This window comes from Odocoileus virginianus, chromosome 21 (assembly GCF_023699985.2).
Source record: "Odocoileus virginianus isolate 20LAN1187 ecotype Illinois chromosome 21, Ovbor_1.2, whole genome shotgun sequence".
NCBI lineage: Eukaryota > Metazoa > Chordata > Mammalia > Artiodactyla > Cervidae > Odocoileus > Odocoileus virginianus.
Genome location: NC_069694.1, coordinates 56,235,509 through 56,255,344, shown reverse-complemented (window position 1 = coordinate 56,255,344; position 19,836 = coordinate 56,235,509). Strand labels below are relative to the sequence as shown.

The 19,836-nt window shown below is 41.9% G+C and overlaps 1 protein-coding gene across 1 annotated transcript in view; it reads left to right on the top strand.

Annotated features, from left to right (window-relative positions):
• Positions 1-383: 383 nt before the first annotated feature.
• Positions 384-19,836, top strand: part of PDE5A (phosphodiesterase 5A) — a gene marked incomplete at its 5' end in the record, with an annotated part of 112,625 nt that continues 93,172 nt past the window's right edge. The window contains one exon of the mRNA XM_070452386.1: positions 384-473. Within this exon, the coding sequence (XP_070308487.1) occupies positions 384-473 (90 nt within the window). The remainder of the gene's footprint in view (positions 474-19,836) is intronic.

The window sequence follows — 19,836 nt, the reverse complement described above, 5'->3', positions numbered from 1 at the left end:
CAGACCAGAGATGCTTTTCTTTTTCAGAAGAATCAGTGAGATGGGAATAGGCAAAATTTATTACAGAAGAGGAGAGTTGTCACTTTTTCTGGGGTTTAAGTGAGACTATCTAAATTGGTTACTTTTTTGAATTTTGTTTATTTCTTAACATTTGTTTGCATCTGTATTTATTCATGAACACTAGCTTCTCTAAAAAACTTTAAATTTATCTTTGTCAAAGATTATATGTACTTATATGATTTGATGTCTTTACAATGATAAAATTAACATTCAGAGCAACAAGGTAAGTCAAAGGTTAGATTTCTCTAATCCTATAAATCAGAAAAATCAAATCAATCATTGAGCAAGTCAGTCACTAAATTTAATTTCATCTTCCTTACTAGGATCCTCGATTCAATGCAGAAGTTGACCAAATTACAGGCTACAAGACACACAGTATTCTTTGTATGCCAATTAAGAATCATAGGGAAGAGGTAAGCCAATTTTCCATTTTATAAAAGGTCATTTGGAAACATTTTTCTTTTTGAAAATTTTTTTTTACTTTTCATACTTCTGAAATAATGCAGTAGTGTAGTTAACTCGAAAGTACTTAAATGTTCTGCTTGATGTTTTTTATTTAGACTTTAGTAATAGAATTATATCCTGATTATTTGCTTTGACCTAGAAATACGTCTTAGACATATAATTTTTTTTACCCCTGTTTCCTGAGGACCTTACTCTGTCCTAAGATATATAATTGTGGTTGTGACTATAATCAATTTATTTCATATTATATTTTGAACACCTGAATAATGCTTATTTATCTCAATGATCATCAACTGATTTTATTTTTTATTCAAAATGAGGTTTTGAAAAAAATGGAAATTGTAGCTAACTCCAAGAAAAATTTATTGTGAAATTATAACAAGCAAATGAAAATAGATTGGTTTATATTTCACCTAATTAGAAGGTTTGGATTCTGTAAACACTGAATTCTCTCTTCATTTTACATTTATTTGAAAAAAATAGTTAATAAATGATCGTGTAAACTGAATGCTTCACTTGAGTATTCTCAGCCCTGCCTGCACATTACTAACAACTGTGGAACTTCTAAAAAGTTACAAATTAAATCAGAATCTCTAAGGGCAGTGTGTAGATACTGATACATTTTTAAAGATCCTCAAATAATTCTAAAGTGTAGCCAGGGTTGTAAATCATCTCTAAGTGAAAACAAATAGATTGAAAGAAAAAAAAAAAGATTGAAAGAACTCCTATTTGTGGTTCTTAACCTTGGCTGCAAACAGAATCACCTGTGGAGCATTTAGAAATTCTAAAACCACAGTTGTTACCGTCCAACTCCTGCAACCCCATGGATTATAGTCCTCCAGGCTCCTTTGTCCGCAGGATTCTCCAGGCAAGTGGAAAAAAAAAAGAATACTGGAGTGGGTTGCCGTACCCTCCTCCAGGGGGTCTTCCTGACCCGGGGTGGAACCTGCATCTCCTCTCCTGCTTTGGCAGGTGGGTCCTTTACCACTGAGCCCCCTGGGAAGCCCATCCAATCTTTACCAAGTTCCATAGATTGTTTTTCTATTAGCGTTTCCCATTTCCGTTTCTTCCTTTCAATTTCATTCCTGCTACCTGTACTGTACCATGGTTCAGATCTTGAAGTAATGCCTGAACTTTTAAAATATTCTCATAAGGAGTTTCTGTACTTTAAGTCAATTTCCCTTGGATGCCCGCTACATATGCCCTCGGGAATTTTCCTGAAACACAGCATTCTAAATCAGTGCTTCCAACAGATCGCCAGTTCAGGGTGGATGCAAGAGACAAGGGCTCAGGGCTGGTGCACTGGGATGACCCAGAGGGATGGGATGGGGAGGGAGGTGGGAGGGGGGTTCAAGATGGGGAACACATGTAAATCCATGGCTGATTCATGTCAATGTATGGCAAAAACCACTACAATATTGTAAAGTAATTAGCCTCCAACTAATAAAAATAAGTGGGAAAAAAAAGAAAAGAAGAAGAAAAAAATTTTTTTTAATAAATCAATCAGTGCTTCCCTTGTGGCTCAGACACTAAAGCGTCTGCCTACAATGCGGGAGATCTGGGTTTGATCCCTGAGTCGGGAAGATCCCCTGTAGAAGGAAATGGCACCCCACTCCAGTGCTCTTGCCTGGAAAATCCCATGGATGGAGGAGCCCAGTAGGCTACAGTCCATGGGGTCGCAAAGAGTCAGACACGACTGAGCGACTTCACTTCACTTCAAAACAGGAATGTGCACGTGGAATCTTAAGATGCAGGTTCTGAGTTCAGTAGTCTAGGTGAGCCCTGAGTGAAAGCGTGTTCCACAAGCAGAGTTGGTGCTGGTGCACCCAGCCAGCAGTCACAGCTTGATGAACAGGCTCCTAGGTCAGTAACTTCTCAGTCTTCTGAATACCTTCTCAGGGCCTTAGAGTTGCCACGTGGTTTCTTAAGAAGGTAGTTACAGCCATGATTACTAAAAATACCTGCCGCTAAAGCATATATATGAGATTAAATAATTAGCTAATTCATTGTGAATGAATAAATGAAATTGAAAAGACCGTGCATGGACGAATGGTGTTCTTTAATTGGATTGCCAGATAGAGGAAATGCAAAGCATATCTTATGCAGTATTGGAGATATAGTTACACTAAAAAACCGTTTGTTATTCATCTAAAGTTAAATTTGACCAGACATCCTATATTTTATCTGGCTGCCCTAGTTATAAACCAAGGATGTATTATGTGCACTTAAGAAGGTGATGTTCAGCTTTTAGTTTATAAGTATGTTTTAAAACCATGGCCTGAAAAACAGCTTTGTACGGGTCGAGAGACTTAGCCCAAATCATGCTCTGGTTAAACGTCTCTTTCTAAGTTGCATGAACTCTGCGGGTTGAGGGAATCCATGAGAATATGCAACAAAATCACCAGGGTGAAGAGACTGCCTTTCTGCAAGAGAGCATCCTCTGGGTACACATATTTTTGTCTTTGTAACTGCCAGTGAGGAAAGTGAAAATGAAGTTGCTCCGTCCTGTCCGACTCTTTGTGACCTCATAGACTGCAACCCACCAGGCTTCTCCATACATGGAATTTTCCAGGCAAGAATACTGGAGTGGATTGCTTAAACTAAAACAACAGTAACAAAAACCCCTGCTGCACTGATGTACAAGTTAGGTAATCAAATTCACTCATTTTAAGTGTATAGTTTGATGCGTTTTTAAGAGATGCATGTACAGTCCTATAACTATCACTATCATCAAGATATAAAACATTTGGGACTTCCCTGGTGGTCCAGTGGCTAAGACTGTGCTCCCAGTGCAGGGGGCTAGAATTTGATCCTTGGTTGAGGAACTAGATACCACGTGCTACAGCTTAGATCCCAGTGCAGCCAAATAAATTACAATAATAATAAACTTTTTAAAAGATGCAAAGCATTTCTGTCCCCTCATATATTTCCCTGCACCCCCTGTAGTTGAGCTCTGCCTCCCTCAACCCCCAGCTGCCAACAGTCCCTGACCTGTTTCCTGTCACTGGTATCTTGCCTTTTCTAGAATGTCATACACATCATATAAGTGGAGTCATACAGTATGTAGTCTTGTGTGTCTGCCCTCGTTCACTTAGTGTCATGCTTGTGGTTCATCCACATTCTTGCGTGTATAAGTAGTGTGTTTCTTTTTTATTGCTGAGTGATTATTCCGGGGTGTGGATGTGCCACAATTTGATTATCTGTTCATCCGTTGATAGACTTTTGAGTTGTTTCCAGTTTTTGTCTCTTAGGAGAAGACACACTGTTGATGTTTGCACACTGGTCTTTTTGTGGACGTATTTTCGCTTCTCTTGGGTAAATATATAGGAGGGGTATTTCCAGGTCATGTGTTGAGTGTTTGTTGAATTCTATAAGAAACTTCCAAAGTCCTTTCCAAAGTGACTGTGCCATATGCTTTTTTACCTGTGATGTGTATTAGAGTTCTAGTTGCTTCACATCCTACGCAACACATGGTGTTGTCAATTTTTGAAAGTTTTAGCCCTTAAATTTGATCACGTGACTAAATAACCTGGCTCACAGTCACAGGCCGTCTGCTTATTTACAGACCTGAGTAAAGTGGGTTCAGCCACAGGCCCCCAGATTGTGACTGTCCCGAGCTCCCCCTGAGGTTTCTGCTGAATTACTCGGCATTCTCGGCATTGCCTGCCTCCAGGCCCCTCCCTGCTGTCTCTGTTTTACCCTGTGATGATTTGATGAGAAGACTGAGCTCTCACTGGTTTTCACAAAAGCTTATTCACACAGAACATTTCATGAGATAAAAGTTTTCAGTGACTTCACTGGCGTCTTAGTAACTTTACTGATGGGAAGGTTTCCAGACGCAGCTTTTTAAACATCTTGCTGACCCTCCCCACTCTTTGCCCTCGCCTCCCACGCTCACACTGCTGGGTTTGAAATTATTTCCTGTGAGAATTATTCCTTCAGAAAAAAAGGAATGAAGAGAAACAGTCGGAAAAACAGTCATACTCTCAGCTTGGTTGTGGTATAAAAAGTCATTTAGCTGACCCAGAACTACTAAGAAGATGAACTGTATGAATTCCAAAATTATCTTTAGATTTATAGCTACCTAAACAAACTGGGGGCAATGTTTGCTGTTGTGTGCATACAATAGAAAAGTGCTCTTTCTCTCAGGAAGCTTTTTAAATCATAATGGGGGAGTCCCAGTAGGGCTTTGGGGAGTAGTTGTTACAATTGCTCGCTCTGGGCTTGAATCCCATCTTCAACACTTACTTGATGAGAAACCAGGATAGAACTGGTTAATCCCTGGATCTTCAGTTTCCTCATCTGCTAAATGAGGGTTGTAAAAGGACCTACCTACCTCCGAGGGTTGTTGTAAAGATTAAATGTGTTTGTTCATGCAAAGGGCTTGACATAGTTCCTGGCACACGGGAAGTGATCAATAAATGTCAACTGTCATTTGTTTAAAGGAGGCATGAAACTTTCATGAGAAAAAAAGGAAGAAGCGGTCATCAGCCACATCATAACCAGTCAGCTGGGATCAAATGACAGCCAGCACAGTCCCTGACTGGACTGTTACCCTCTAACAAACGCTCAGCTTCAAAGAAAGATACTTTTCATTGTTTTTGCTCATAAATGAGGCAGTGTAAATTTGGTTTCTTCTCTTTGTGTTAGCGCAGTTGTATTGAGTAAGCTGACGCTGACTCCAAGTATTTACCAAGGAACCAAAGATGAAATGTGATTGATTGTTTATAAAATGTCTTGGCACCTTTTAGTGACCCTGGTTTCTTACGGTACCAGCTCTGGAGAGCTGATTGGAAGGAGCAATTGAATACTGAATACTAGAGTCTGAACTACAACATAGTCCAGAATATTCAGGAAGATTTTTAAGATTCAGTAAAATATGTAATCACTTCATCTGCCTCTCTTCTTGTGAAATATTTCAACTAATTAAACACTTTCAGGAGTTCTTTTCATTATTGTTACAATTGTAAGTGTAATAATGCAATGCCTTTTTGGAAGTCAAGATCATAGATATTCCTAACACTTCTGTGACAGAATTTTTTTTCTAAGTCATAGAGGATAAATGCTTACAACCTTCCCTTCTCTGTATACTCCCTTCTAAGACAGTGCGGTTAATGGGCAAAGGGTGGTGGTGGTAGGGAGCGGACTGGAAAAGCTAGAAGAAGCTAAAATAATTTATTTGGGAAAGGTCACAGAACTATTGGCTAGAGAAAGTGAATGAAGAAAAAAAGTAAAGGGGTCAAGGGAGAGAGAAGAGCCAGTCTAGGCTGTATAATGAAACGGTTTGAGGAACAGTGTGGGTGGGACTTGGGGAATAACTCCTTGTCCTGTGGAAACTGTTCGGAGACTTGATGCATGTTAATTCATTTAAATCTTTGTCACGACCAGAGGAGGTGGTCATTGTTTTATTCCCACTTACAGAAGATAAAACTGAGATACGGGACATTGAGGGAACTTGGCCGAAGTCACACAACTAAAACCTGGCAGGTCTGAAATTGAAACCTAGGCAAGAGGGTTTTTTAAAATACCACTGTGGACGATGAGTGCACTCTCTTTCTTCCACCTCATTCTTTTCTTGAGCTGCTGCAGTAGATGTTTAGATTACTTTTGATTTGGGGGTGGGAAGTTCCCTGATGTGATATGTGATCATGTAGAAGCAGGGCTTGAAGGTGGAGACAAGGAGAACTGGCTTTATTCTGGTGGCTCTACAAAGTTGTGTTGAAACCGCGCTGCCGACAGACTTTTTTTAAATTGGAAAAAAAAGAGAGAGAAGAAAGGGAGCAGGTGGGGGTGGGGAGAGGGAGGGGTCAGAGTCTATCCTTTATAATGTGTTAGGAGTAATACCGCCAGTAAACACGAAGACATGTTTTACAGGGATATAAGTTGCAGGAGCATGGTTCATGTGAATCTGGGCAAGTGTGCTCTGTGACATGCACAGGAAACATCATGAAAACATTTGCAGCAAGTGTGTGAATTTTAGAGCTGTGGTTAAATTTCTTTTAGGCTTAACACTAGATTTTTCAGACCTGGGCACTTGGATCCATTTTTTAATTTTTGTCACATGCATTAGTTATTACTATAATTAGGTGGTTCTTTTATGTCTAGTAAGGAAGCGTAGGGAAACTCAGGAGGAAGAAATGGCAACCCACTCCAGTATTCTTGCCCGGTGAGTCCCGTGGACAGGGGAGCCTGGTGGTCTGCTGTCCATAGGGTCGCACAGATTCGGGCACGACTGAAGTGACTTAGCATGTATGCATGCATGCATTGGAGAAGGAAATGGCAACCCACACCAGTATTTTTGCCCAGTGAGTCCCGTGGACAGGGGAGCCTGGTGAGCTGCTGTCCGTGGGGTTGCACAGAGTCGGGCATGACTGAAGTGACTTAGCAGCAGCAGCAGGGAAACTCAACTCTTTCTCTCTAGCTCAGCTGATCTATTCCTGAAATACTACCCTCTCTTGAAGTATTGCTTGTTATGGCGTGTGGAGATGAGTGCTTTGTTTTATAATGGCTGCATCAGTGAGGTAGAAGCCAGGACATTGTGAAATAATGCAAGTTCTAGAAAACATTCATACTGATCTGAGGTGGAGATTATATCCAATCATGTCAGGTTAGGCTGACACCTGTTTTCTCTTGGTTGAATGTCGACTCTGGTTGTTAAGTAGAAACCTAATTTGGAATCAGAGCTTTTATTCTCCTCTGTTTTTATCGTCTTGAGTTTATGTTATCATCTTGAGTTATGTTATCATCTTGAGTTATGTTATCATCTTGAGTTATGTTATCATCTTGAGTTATGTTATGTACTTGATGACATAATTCTTTGGTGCAACTGTAATAGCCATAATAAAATATTTATGATAAGTTTTTTTTTTTTTGCAGTGTGATAAAGGAGCATTTTTAGCTATCTAACTGTTTATATTGTCTTTTAAAAGAAACCTGAAAAATTTCAAAACATATCAGCTAATTTTATGAGATTTTTATGATATAAATATTTTGATGAGTCAGAGAAATTTGTTGCATGCTGAAAATCATTAAGTAAAGCATTAATGGAATCAGATGTGTAAATCTAAGTGCAATATACCAAAGTAAGTATTTTCCAAAACTTAGGCTACATGACTTTATCTGCTCCTTTAAAAATATTCTCAGTTCAATTCAATCGCTCAGTCGTGTCTGACTCTTTGTGACCCCATGGACTGCAGCATGGCCAGGCCTCCCTGTCCATCACCAACTCCCGAAGCCTACTCAAACTCATATCCATTGAATCAGTGATGCCATCCAACCATGTCATCCTCTGTCATCCCCTTCTTCTCCTGCCTTCGATCTTTTCCAGCATCAGGGTCTTTTCAAATGAGTCAGCTCTTTGCATCAGGTGGCCAAAGTATTGGAGTTTCAGCTTCAACATCAGTCCTTCCAATGAACACCCAGGACTGATATCCTTTAGGATGGACTGGTTGGATCTTCTTGCAGTCCAAGGCACTCTCAAGAGTCTTCTCCAACACCACAGTTCAAAAGCATCAATTCTTCAGCACCCAGCTTTCTTTATGGTCCAACTCTCACATCCATACATGACCACTGGAAAAACCATAGCTTTGACTAGATGGACCTTTGTTGGTAAAGTAATATCTCTGCTTTTTAATATGCTGTCCAGGTTGGTCATAACTTTCCTTCCAAGAAGTAATCATTTTTTAACTTCATGGCTGCCATAACCATCTGCAGTGATTTTGGAGCCCCAAAAACAAAGTTTGCCACTGTTTCCACTGTTTCCCCATCTGTTTGCCATGAAGTGATGGGGCTGGGGTCATCCCCTCCTGAATGATCTTATCTGAAAAGCAATTGTTGAATCATTATAATATATAAGGCACTGGTCTAGGCAATGAGGTGTTTTTTTTTTTTTAATGAAGCAAGGAAGATACTTAAAAAAATTTTTTTTGTTTCATTGAGAAGATTTTTTATCAAAAATTAAATATCAATACAAGGTAACAGGACAGATGTTAAATAAGTTCAATATTCAGTACATAAGTTGGAAGTCTGGATTTTGAGAGCCGGAGAAATCACAGAGGAAGGATGAAAGCTGTAGTTTCATACAGCAGATCCCTGCTGTGTTTATCCCACAGCCTTGAGAGAGGAAGCTGGGAGATGGTGGAGGCAGGCTAGATACTTGCCTATGACATCCTGCTTGCACTACCAACTGAGCTTTTCTTAAATTGGACATGTAAGCTTGGAAAAATAAATGCTAGAGCTTTATACATAATCCTACATTTCCAAATCAGCCTGGATGAAAACACAGCTACACGAATAAGGAGAGTTTAATTGTAGATGGGCAGTGGATCTAGATCTATTTTAGTCCTAAAGAATTGGCTGGTTATATATTTTTTTAAAAATTTTTAAAATGTCCATTGCACTTATTCCCCTGTGATATTTTCTCATAGCTTTGTTTTAGAAACAAAACAAAAATACTCTGAAAAGTTTCCGTTGGTTCCAGACTTGCTATCTTGATGTTGATGATCTTTTCTTTTCCTTTGTCCGCATTGGCCTTTAAATAATGAACAAGTGTATTTTACAAATAAGATGGTAACCATTTTCCTAAGGAAAAAACATTTCTTAAGAGTTTCAGAGGAACAATGTAGTACTAATAGGTTAGACCCCTGAGGCCACACTGCTGATCCAGGAGAAGAGGGAATAAACGCTTGAGACTGAATATTAAGTTAATGGTAGGCTGTATTTACCCAAATTTTATTGTGGATGCTCAGAAAATTTGGTTCAGAGCAAATGTTGTGTTTTATTCAATATGAGGTTTATCTTCATTGTACTTTTAGAATAATCATTCTGGCACTTCATTTTAAGTTTGATAGAGCATTTACAAGTTTAATTTTGAGATGTTTTATATAGATCCTGAAGTATAACTAGTACAGGTCTGGAACCGGTTGTAGATATGTGTAATTTCTTTGTATAACTTCTGACCCAGAGCCACATAATTAGACCTTGGGATGGATTTTTATTATTAAATAATTTTCATGCATTATTAATTTTTATGCATTCTTAAAGAGTTAAGATAGTTGTCAGTAACATGGCTGCTATCAGTAGGTATATATACAAACGTGTGTCCATCTCAAAGCTAAGATTATATAGATAAAATGCTTTATAAACTATGCATTTTATATTCCTTCTTATTAAATCCACATCTAAAAATTCCTACTTATTTCTCTTCTACCATAGAGTGGAAATTAATATTCTATGCAAAGTTCAAATTAAACTGTAAGAGATGATATTTAAAATTTTTTGAACCCTAATCATCCTTGTGCTTTTTTTTTTTGGCATCACTTGGTGAAGTAAAGTGAAAATGGTCTGGATTTAGGATTCCAGATCCACTTGATTAATACTAATTAGCTGGTGGTCTTGAGGGTGATATTGATGACCTTGTGCTTAGTAACAAATCACTCTAAGCTTAGTGATTTGAACAGCAGCCTCTATTATCCCAGTTTCGGTGGTTCAGGACGGCCAGAGGCGCGCAGCAAGCTGGGTGGCTCCGGCCCAGGTTCCCAGCCCGTGGCTGCACTCAGGATGCCGCGGGGCTGCCTGCCTCCTGCTGAGCGAGCCCTTCCCAGAGGGCTGCCTGCCCCAGCAGCAGGCCTTTCCACATGTCACTCCACGTCCTCAGCACATGGCAGAGCGAGCATGGAGGAATCGGCAGCGCCTGGGATGATCCAGTCCCCAGAGTTGCTCACTCTTGCCTCATAGTAACTACTCATTAGAAGCCAGGCATCAGGGACCTCCCTGGTGGTCCAGGGGCTGAGGCTCCACATTCTGAGTGCAGAAGGCCTGGGTTCGATCCTTGGTCAAGGAACTAGATCTCACATGCCGCAACTAAGAGTTTGCCTGCTGCAACTCGAGTTCACCTGCTGCAACTCGAGTTCACATGTTCTGCAGCTAAGACCTGATGTAGCCAAGTAAATAAATACAAAAAAGAAAAGAAGCCAGGCATCAAATCCAGACTCGGGAGGAGGGCAGTGAGGCTTCACCTCTTGAAGAGAGGAATGTCAAAGGGCAGGTGGACATACTGTGAAACCACCAGATGTACCAAGTGTATTTTGAGGTTTTAGTATCTTTCCTTAAAACTGGCCAGATGATAAAGGAGGAACTCTATTTGTTAATTAAAATAGTATCTTAGGGACTTCTCTGGTGGTCCAGCAGTTAAGAATCCACCTTGGAATGCAGGGGACGCAGGTTCAGTCCCTGGCCAGGGAACAAGATCCCGCCTGGTGTGGAGCGACTGAGACTCTGACCCACAGCTGCTGAGGCGTGCACCACGCCTTATGCACAGCAGAAGTTCTCGACTGACACAGCTAAGACCCGATTCAGCAAATAAATAAATAAAAATATTTAAAAAAATAAAGTAATATCTTAAACAACAAGGACCTACTATGTAGCACAAGAAACTATATTCAGTATCTTCTAATAATCTATGGTGGAAAAGAATCTGAAAAAGGATGTATTTGTATATAAGTAAATCAGTTTGCTGTGCTCCTGAAACATAAGTCACCTATACTTCAGTAAAAAAAAAACAAAACTTACAAATTATTGTTTTTCAACCTTTCATGTACTAAAATATAATATCTACCAGAGGCAACACAGACAACAGTTTTTAAAAATGTGGCGAGTTGGTATATGTGCTTTTCCACACTGGCTTGAGTCAGAGAAGGTGGAATCAGAAGAGGAAGCGTGCATGCATGCTGAGTCACTTCAGTCGTGTCCCACTCTTTGCAACCCCATGGACCATAGCAGGCCAGGCTTTTCTGCCCAAGGAATTCTCCAGGCGAGAGTACTGGAGTGGGTTGCAATTCCCTTCTCCATAGAAGAGGAAGACTGAGGAGACAAGAGGAAGATGCCTGCTGTTTGAGCTATGGCAAATGACTGAGGTATTAAAAGTCTTAAAACACTATGTCACAAATGCAAGTCTTCGCGAGATCACTGCGTGTAGCTTAAATACTTGGCTTCTTAATCCCCATGGGAAAATACCCACTGGTGTGTCTTTATTATCTGTTATCTCTCTACACCTCATTTTCTGCCTCCCTCATGGATCAAGATTGGAAGCAATGTGTCCAGTACTCAGCACAGCATTTGCTTGAGCATAAATTGGAGATGAGGCCATAGAGGCAGGCTGTGGCAAGGTCACAAAGAGTCCTCAAATTGCCATGCAAACGAGGTGCTGGATTTTATTTTATTTTTAAAGCCAGGAAGCATTTGCTATCATTTAAAGATCTGTGTGGCCACAGCATTAAGGATGAATAGTTTCCTTTGTTTATACTCTAACCCAGAGCCACATAATTTGACACTTCATAGATTTTGATTTCCATATTTGTTCATAGGCAGAGAAGATTCTGTCTGGAAGCAGGGCAGTTGGTAAGGAGTTTACATAATCCATACTAGCAGTGAACTTGTTACACCTCTGTTTGTGGGGGTGAGGGATTGATTTGATGGAGGGTTAAGTGGAAGGAAGAATGTAGAATACTTTCTAGGTTTTTTAGGTAGATGTGATGAGGGAGAATTGTGATATTTCCTAAAAATAGAATATGCAAAAAGAGAATTGGTTTGTGGGGATGGAAACAGTTGGCTCTTTGGGGGGCAGTGGGTGTGTATGTTGTTTTACTATTACTTTCTCCTCTCTCCTCAGGTCTAGTGGTGTGTCCCCATCCCCACTTTAGGAGGTGATCTTGCTTACTATTTCAGTGAAAAACAGAGCAGTTAGAGGAGTCCTTCCACAGAGCACTTGCCCATCTCTTTTCCCCACTCCTGTATCTGACTTTATACCCTCTAGATTACTGCCTCCCCCCTCCCTTTTTTTTTTCTTTCTTTTTTAAGTTAAAAAAAAAAAATGTTTAGCATCTTTCCATGTATTTGTTAGCCATCTGTATGTCTTCTTTGGAGAAATGTCTGTTTAGTTCTTTGGCCCATTTTTTGATTGGGTCATTTATTTTTCTGGAATTGAGCTGCAGGAGTTGCTTGAGATTAATCCTTTGTCTGTTGCTTAGTTTGCTATTATTTTCTCCCAATCTGAGGGCTGTCTTTTCACTTTGTTTATAGTTTCCTTTGTTGTGCAAAAGCTTTTAAGTTTAATTAGGTCCCATTTGTTTATTTTTGCTTTTATTTCCAATATTTTGGGAGGTGGGTCATAAAGGATCCTGCTGTGATTTATGTCAGAGTGTCATCGCTCATTATCAGAGAAATGCAAATCAAAACCACAATGAGGTACCATTACACGCCAGTCAGATGGCTGCTATCCAAAAGTCTACAAGTAATAAATGCTGGAGCGGGTGTGGAGAAAAGGGAACCCTCTTACACTGTTGGTGGGAATGCAAACTAGTACAGTCGCTATGGAGAACAGTGTGGAGATTTCTTAAAAAACTGGAAATAGAACTGCCATATGACCCAGCAATCCCACTGCTGGGCATACACACCAAGGAAACCAGATCTGAAAGAGACACGTGCACCCCAATGTTCATCGCAGCACTGTTTATAATAGCCAGGACATGGAAGCAACCTAGATGTCCACCAGCAGATGAATGGATAAGAAAGCTGTGGTACATATACACCATGGAATATTACTCAGCCATTACTAAAGAATTCATTTGAATCAGTTCTAATGAGATGGATGAAACTGGAGCCCATTATACAGAGTGAAGTAAGCCAGAGAGATAAAGACCATTACAGTATACTAACGCATATATATGGAATTTAGAAAGATGGTAACAATAACCCTATACGCAAAACAGAAAAAGGGACACAGATGTACAGAACAGACTTTTGGACTCTGTGGGAGAAGGCAAGGGTGGGATGTTTAAAGAGAACAGCATCGAAACATGTATTTTATCTAGGGTGAAACAGATCACCAGCCCAGGTTGGATGCATGAGACAAGTGCTCGGGGCTGGTGCACTGGGAAGACCCAGAGGGATCGGGTGGAGAGGGAGGCGGGAGGGGGGATCGGGATGGGGAATACATGTAAATCCATGGCTGATTCATGTCAATGTATGGGAAAAACCACTACAATATTGTAAAGTAATTAGCCTCCAACTAATAAAAATAAATGGGAAAAAAAATGTTTAGGGTTTTGGGGTTTTTGCTGGTTTTTTTTTTTTCAATTAAAATTTTTTTTTGACCAAGTAGCATGTGGGATTGTAGTTCCTCAACCAAGACAGAACCCTATGCCCTTGCATTGGAAGCTCAGAGTCCAACCACTGGACCATCAGGGAAAGTCCCCTCTGATTCCCCTTTGACTTTAACTGTTTGTGAAATAGCAAAGGTCAGCCTCGCAATTGTGCTCTCTCATCCATCTCATCTGCTCAAAGACAGCCCAGCAACTCCTCCCTCTATGTCCAGAATCACCAAAATTCACCTCCTCCACCAAATTGGTTTGTCAGCATCAGTTCAGTTCAGTTGCTCAGTCGTGTCCAACTGTTTGCCACCCCATGGACTGCAGCATGCCAGGCCTCCCTGTCCATCACCAAATCCCAGAGCTTACTCAGACTCATGTCCATCGAGTCGGTGATGCCATCCAACCATCTCATCCTCTGTCGTCCCCTTCTCCTCCTGCCCCCAATCCTTCCCAGCATCAGGGTCTTTTCAAATGAGTCAACTCTTCGCATGAGGTGGCCAAAGTATTGGAATTTCAGCTACAGCATCAGTCCTTCCATTGAACACCCAGGACTGATCTCCTTGAGGATGGACTGGTTGGATCTCCTTGCAGTCCAAGGGACTCTCAAGAGTCTTCTCCCACAGTTCAAAAGTATCAATTCTTCGGTGCTCAGCTTTCTTTATAGTCCAACTCTCACATCCATACGTGACCACTGGAAAAACCATAGCTCTGACTAGATGGACCTTTGTTGGCAAAGTAATGTCTCTGCTTCTTAATTTGCTGTTCAGGTTGGTCATAACTTTTCTCCAAGGAGTAAGTGTCTTATAATTTCATGGCTCAATCACCATCTGCAGTGATTTTGGAGCCCCCCAAAAATAAAATCTGACACTGTTTCCACTGTTTCCCCATCTGTTTGCCATGAAGTGATGGGACCAGATGCCATGATCTTCGTTTTCTGAATGTTGAGCTTTAAGCCAACTTTTTCACTTTCCTCTTTCACTTTCATCAAGAGGCTCTTCCGTTCTTCTTTGCTTTCTGCCATAAGGGTGGTGTCATCTGCATATCTGAGGTTATTGATATTTCTGCTGTCTGTCTTGATTCTAGCTTGTGCTTCATCCAGTCCAGCATTTCTCATGATGTACTCTGCACATAAGTTAGATAAGCAGAGTGACAATATATAGCCTTAACATACTCCTTCCCATACAAACATGCTATTATTTCTCCCATCTTAAAAACAAAACCAAATGCTCATTGGACTGCACATCTCCTTGCAGAGACCACCGTTTCCCTGATGACCACAAGAGCTAAACTCTTTGAAAGAGCTGTCCCTGTTTGTCGTTTCCATTCCTCCCACTCTCTGGAGCATAATCCACCACAGCCTCCAGTCTCACCGCTCTATGGAAACCACTCTGCAGGGTCGCATGGCATCCACGGGGCAAGAGCTAGTGGTGAGAATGCATTCTCACCTCACCCTGTCTGTGGGCGGCCTGTGACGTGGATGAGCACTCCTCCCTCCAGGACAGATTGTCTTCGCTTGCTTTCCAGGACTGCATACTCCCCAGTTCTTTTCTCCTGTCTCTCTGACTGCCTCTCTGTCACCTTAGCTGCTGCCTGATCATCACAGTGGTGCTAAATGGCTCAGCCCTGGGCCCTCTGCTCTGATACGTAGTCCTTATGTGATTTTATTTACTCTCATGGTTTTAAATACAATTTGTGTGCTGACCAAACTTGTATTGCAGTTGTATTGTTTCTTCAATGTCAACTCATATATTCGACTGCTTACTTCTCTACCTATATATGTCTAATAGGTGTCATAAACTTTAACATATCTAAAACATCACCCCTGATCTTCCTTCCCTCTGAACCTGCTCTGTACTTCAACCCCATCACAGTTAACTTGTCCATCATCCCAGCCATTCAAGCTAAATTCCTTACAGGCTAATCTCAGGTGAAATTCATGCCCCCCGCCCCAGTATATATGCAGCTGTCAGGAAAACTCTTGATGTTCCCTTCAGTCAGTGATCTCCACCTGCAGTTCTGCCTCACTGGAGCCTCGGCATGGAGCGCCTGAATTATTACAGCAGGCTTTCCCACCCCAACTGATGTCCCTACTTCAAGCCTTGGACTTCCTGCAATCTAGTCTCAAAATGTGTTTTATAAAACTTGTTAGATCTCCTCTCTCCCCTGCTTTAAACCTTGCAATGGATTTCCCCTTCATGCTCTAAGTAAGAGAGGTCCCGCCTGGCCCGGCCCCCGAAGCCCCTCGGATCCCACCTGCTCTCTCCCCACCGGTCCTCTGGAGGACTGCTGTGTTCTCCGCAAATCAGGCGAGCTCCAGCCCTAGGCCCTCTGCATGTGCTGTCTCCTTGTCTGAAGTCCCTTCACCTTGTTCTCCACGTGGCTCACTGTCTCATCTCCATCAGGCTTTTTTTGTTTGTTTTAAAATATTCGTTTATTTATTTTTGCTGTATCAGGCCTTAGTTGCATCAGGTGGGATCTTTTGCTGGCTCACGCAGGCTCAGTAGTGGCGGCACATAGGATCTTAGTTCCCCAGCCCCAATCTAACCCACATCCCCTGCGTTGAGAGGCAGCCACTGGAGCACCACTGAAGCCGCTCCGGGTTTTTTCTCAGGTGACGTCTCAGGATGAAGTCCTCAGCCGTCCGTTCTGACTGCTGCTGCGCTGTGCCGTGCCCAGCCGTGCCCGGCTCTTTGCCACCCCGCGGCTGTAGCCTGCCAGGCTCCTCTGTCCATGGGGTTTCCCAGGCAAGAATCCTGGATTGGGGTGCCATTTCCTTCTCCAGGGGATTTTCCCAGTCCAGGGATTGAACCAGCATCTCCTGCATTGACAGGCAGATTCTTTACCTACTGAGCTGCCTGGAAAGCCCCTCTTTATTGACCATCAACCATTATTTCCATCTGTGCTAGTCCCCATTAGACATACTGTATGTCAACTTCCTGGTTTCTTTCAGTTTCTCCTCCCGAGACTGAAGACTCCATGAAAGCAAGGTGAGACAAGAATGCTTACCAAGGAGATGAGAGGGTGACATTTAAACTGCACGCCTGGTGTGCAGTAACCTAGTTCACCTGAAATCTACTTAAAGAAAAAAGTGTATCTTTGCCAGTTTGGAGCCTGGAAATGAAATCAGACAAATAAAAGGGAAATTTAATTTAAGAAGAAGAAATTTAAGAGTAGAAACTTAATCAAGACTATGCAGTTAATAGCAGTAGTACTTGGATCTTTCTGCCAACTTTTAGAGATCAGAAATAACTGTTTTGTGTTGACATCGTCATCCCCATCTCAGATGAAGATTTAAGGACTGGGTCAAGTTAAGGAAATTTCCCAATATTTCATAAATGTAAAGTGGGAGGGCTGGAATTCAGACCCATGTCATCTTATTCTAAGGCTGCATTCTTCTCACCATGAAATAGTTACCTTGTTCATCTTTATTCATGATTGCACCTGAAAAGCTACCAACCAACTCTTGTACTATTTTAGTTTTGGAAAATGCAAAGTTATGGACTGGAATAATAGAATGATAAAACCCAGAGTTGCCAACAGTGATTCCCAGTTAATTATTCAGTGTATTATGTGCACAGCTGTGTGGAGGAGAGCCCGTGTCTGTGCTGGTAACGCCTACTGCTCGGAGTTCTGCTGGTGAGACTGGTGTCTGTTTGCATCCGAGCTTTTGTGTATGGTTATCTTTTAAGGCTCATCCTCCATCTTGGAGGAAAAAACACTTAGAGATAAAATACTATAAATTATATTCTCTATATGAAAGATTTGTTGAATGTAAAAAAAATTATAAACACACACAGATTTTCCCCCTGGGTCTCTTAAGTTAAATGTTGTGAATATCCAGCTTCCGTGATGTGAATATCTAACTGGCGTGATGCAGTTCGATGGGCTAGTAGACAAGAACACTGATCTAAACACTTAGTTCAGCTCCCATTAGGAAGGTGTTCCCTCAACCCTGTGATACCAGCTTTAACTTGTAAATGAGGTTCACCCTGTTCAGTGTCTTGATGCACGAAACTCGCTTTCTGCCACTTTTGCGGTTGCTTCTCTTCTGTGTGTGTTAGGTGCACGTTATGGGCACACCCCTTTACCCTGTAATTATCAGAGAGCTTCTCTAGAGCAGCATCCAGCCAGGCTGTAGAGCGTGGACCTGTTTTAAGTGTAGGCAGTGCCAGAACAGACTCCATCCTGGTTTGATGGCATCCAAACCCAACGGCACTGTCCGGGTGAAGCCTGTGCTTCTGCGGGCCAGCACCTGGCAGAACGCAGGACCTCTCCCTGAAAATAAATCTTAGCTGTTCAGTAGATCCCAGGCTCTGAAGTCATTTTGGGCAATGACATGTGTAAAGGTGGGCGTCGACAGTGATCGGGTTATTCTGATACAAAGTGCAAGTGAAATTTGTACAATCTATATTGAGTACACACATTTTTTATTGTTATTTTGGACTTGCTCCCAATTAGCCAAGTGAGATCGAGTTCAAAGGAGAGAGTTACAACCGTAGTAAAAACAGCTTAGTCTTGAGGGCCGGCTTACGGTCAGTGACTGCTGAAGAACCTCTCTTCACCTCTCTGTGTGAAGGTGACTCGTCTGGGAAGCTTCAGCGGGAGGTGCAAATAGCGGCAGTTTTGACGGGGTCCTAGTGAGACAGGAGTGTGACAGTGCCCACCGCAGGGCGTGTCGCCTGATGAGGGTCAGACAGTGTCCGCGTCCTCCTCGTGGAGTGATGCAATGGCAGACAAATGGAGGGATGGAAAGTTACATAAACACAGCAAAGGCTGAGAGCTCCCTGCCGTGGCAAGGACAGCAGGCTCTTTTCTGCTGTTGCAGTTTGTAAAGGACAGAGGAGGAGACAGTTTGCTCAGAGCAGCTGTGTGCGGCTCTGTCTCAGACCTGAATCCCTGTATCCCTGGGATAGAGACGGTTTAAAAGGAGGAGGCAGGTGCCTGTGGTTCTAGGTTTCAGACCTTCACCTCATCACTTAAAAACTGGCGTAGCAGAGGTTGGCTGTTGGCAAAGAAGAGGAATTTTTTTTTTTTTGGTGCAAAGGGATAAGAATAAATACTCGGGTCAAGAATTATGCCCAGCATCCCCTTGTGTGGAAGGAATCCAGTCTCAGGTTGGCACCACTCCCACTGGATGTTCCCAGGGCGGGACAGCTACTGACCCCCAGGGGTGGATGTGCCCCGGCGCGGCCCGGCAGCCCCTGCTCTGCCGGCAGCACGGCGCGCGTGGTCAGAACCTCAGCTCGTCCCTCCGTGACCGGGGCAGCCGGCAGCTCAGCGCGTGGACCGCCACCTTACAACATCGTCAGCAGTCACCAGCTTACTTCTAAATACTTTTTGAAACTAAGGTAAAGTTTACATACAGTGAAATATGTAGGCCTTTGTGTATTGTACAATTTGATGAGTTCTAGCAAATGTTTATACATCTGTGTAAATAACACCCCAATCAAGATAGTGAACACTTTCATCACCCTTGTCAATGTGCAAGAGCCATGGGCTACCCAGTTCTGACTTTTATCACCATAGGCTTATTTTGCTTTTTATTGAATAATCTACTTATTTTTGCAATTGCATTATTATCTAGTTCCCCCTGAAACATAGGACTTTTATGTTATGTAAGTAGTTCTTGAAAATAAAAACGTGTCACAAGATTTATAATAGGGAGTCTAAGAAAACAGAACTTTAAGCAGCCACTTTGGATTTGATTTTGTCTCGTTTTAAAACTGTTCCATTCCCTTTGATGAAAGCATGCATTAACAAGATAAGCATATGTATAGTGTCTGAAGACAGTCCTGGGTATACTGGGAAAATGTTGGTCTTCATGACTCCTCTGGTTTAAATCCTAGTACTTAGGAACCTGTATTTTATATTAGTTCTGGCTTCACTTTCCCCTGCAGGGAGTAGTGGAAAGATCATGGACTTATGGGGTTATACCTGGAGAAGCTTTGGGCTCTCCACATTCTTGCACTGCCTGGTTAACTTTTCTGAATATCAGCCGCTCTTGTGATGAAATAGGAGTAATCATATCGACCCAAAAGTGTTGTGACAACGATTAGAAGGATTAACAGGGAAAGTACCTGTTACATTGCAGACCGTTCCTTCTCCTTTTTTTAAATGGCAAAGTTCTTGGCATTATAAATTTCTTTCCTTTTTTGACCAAGAG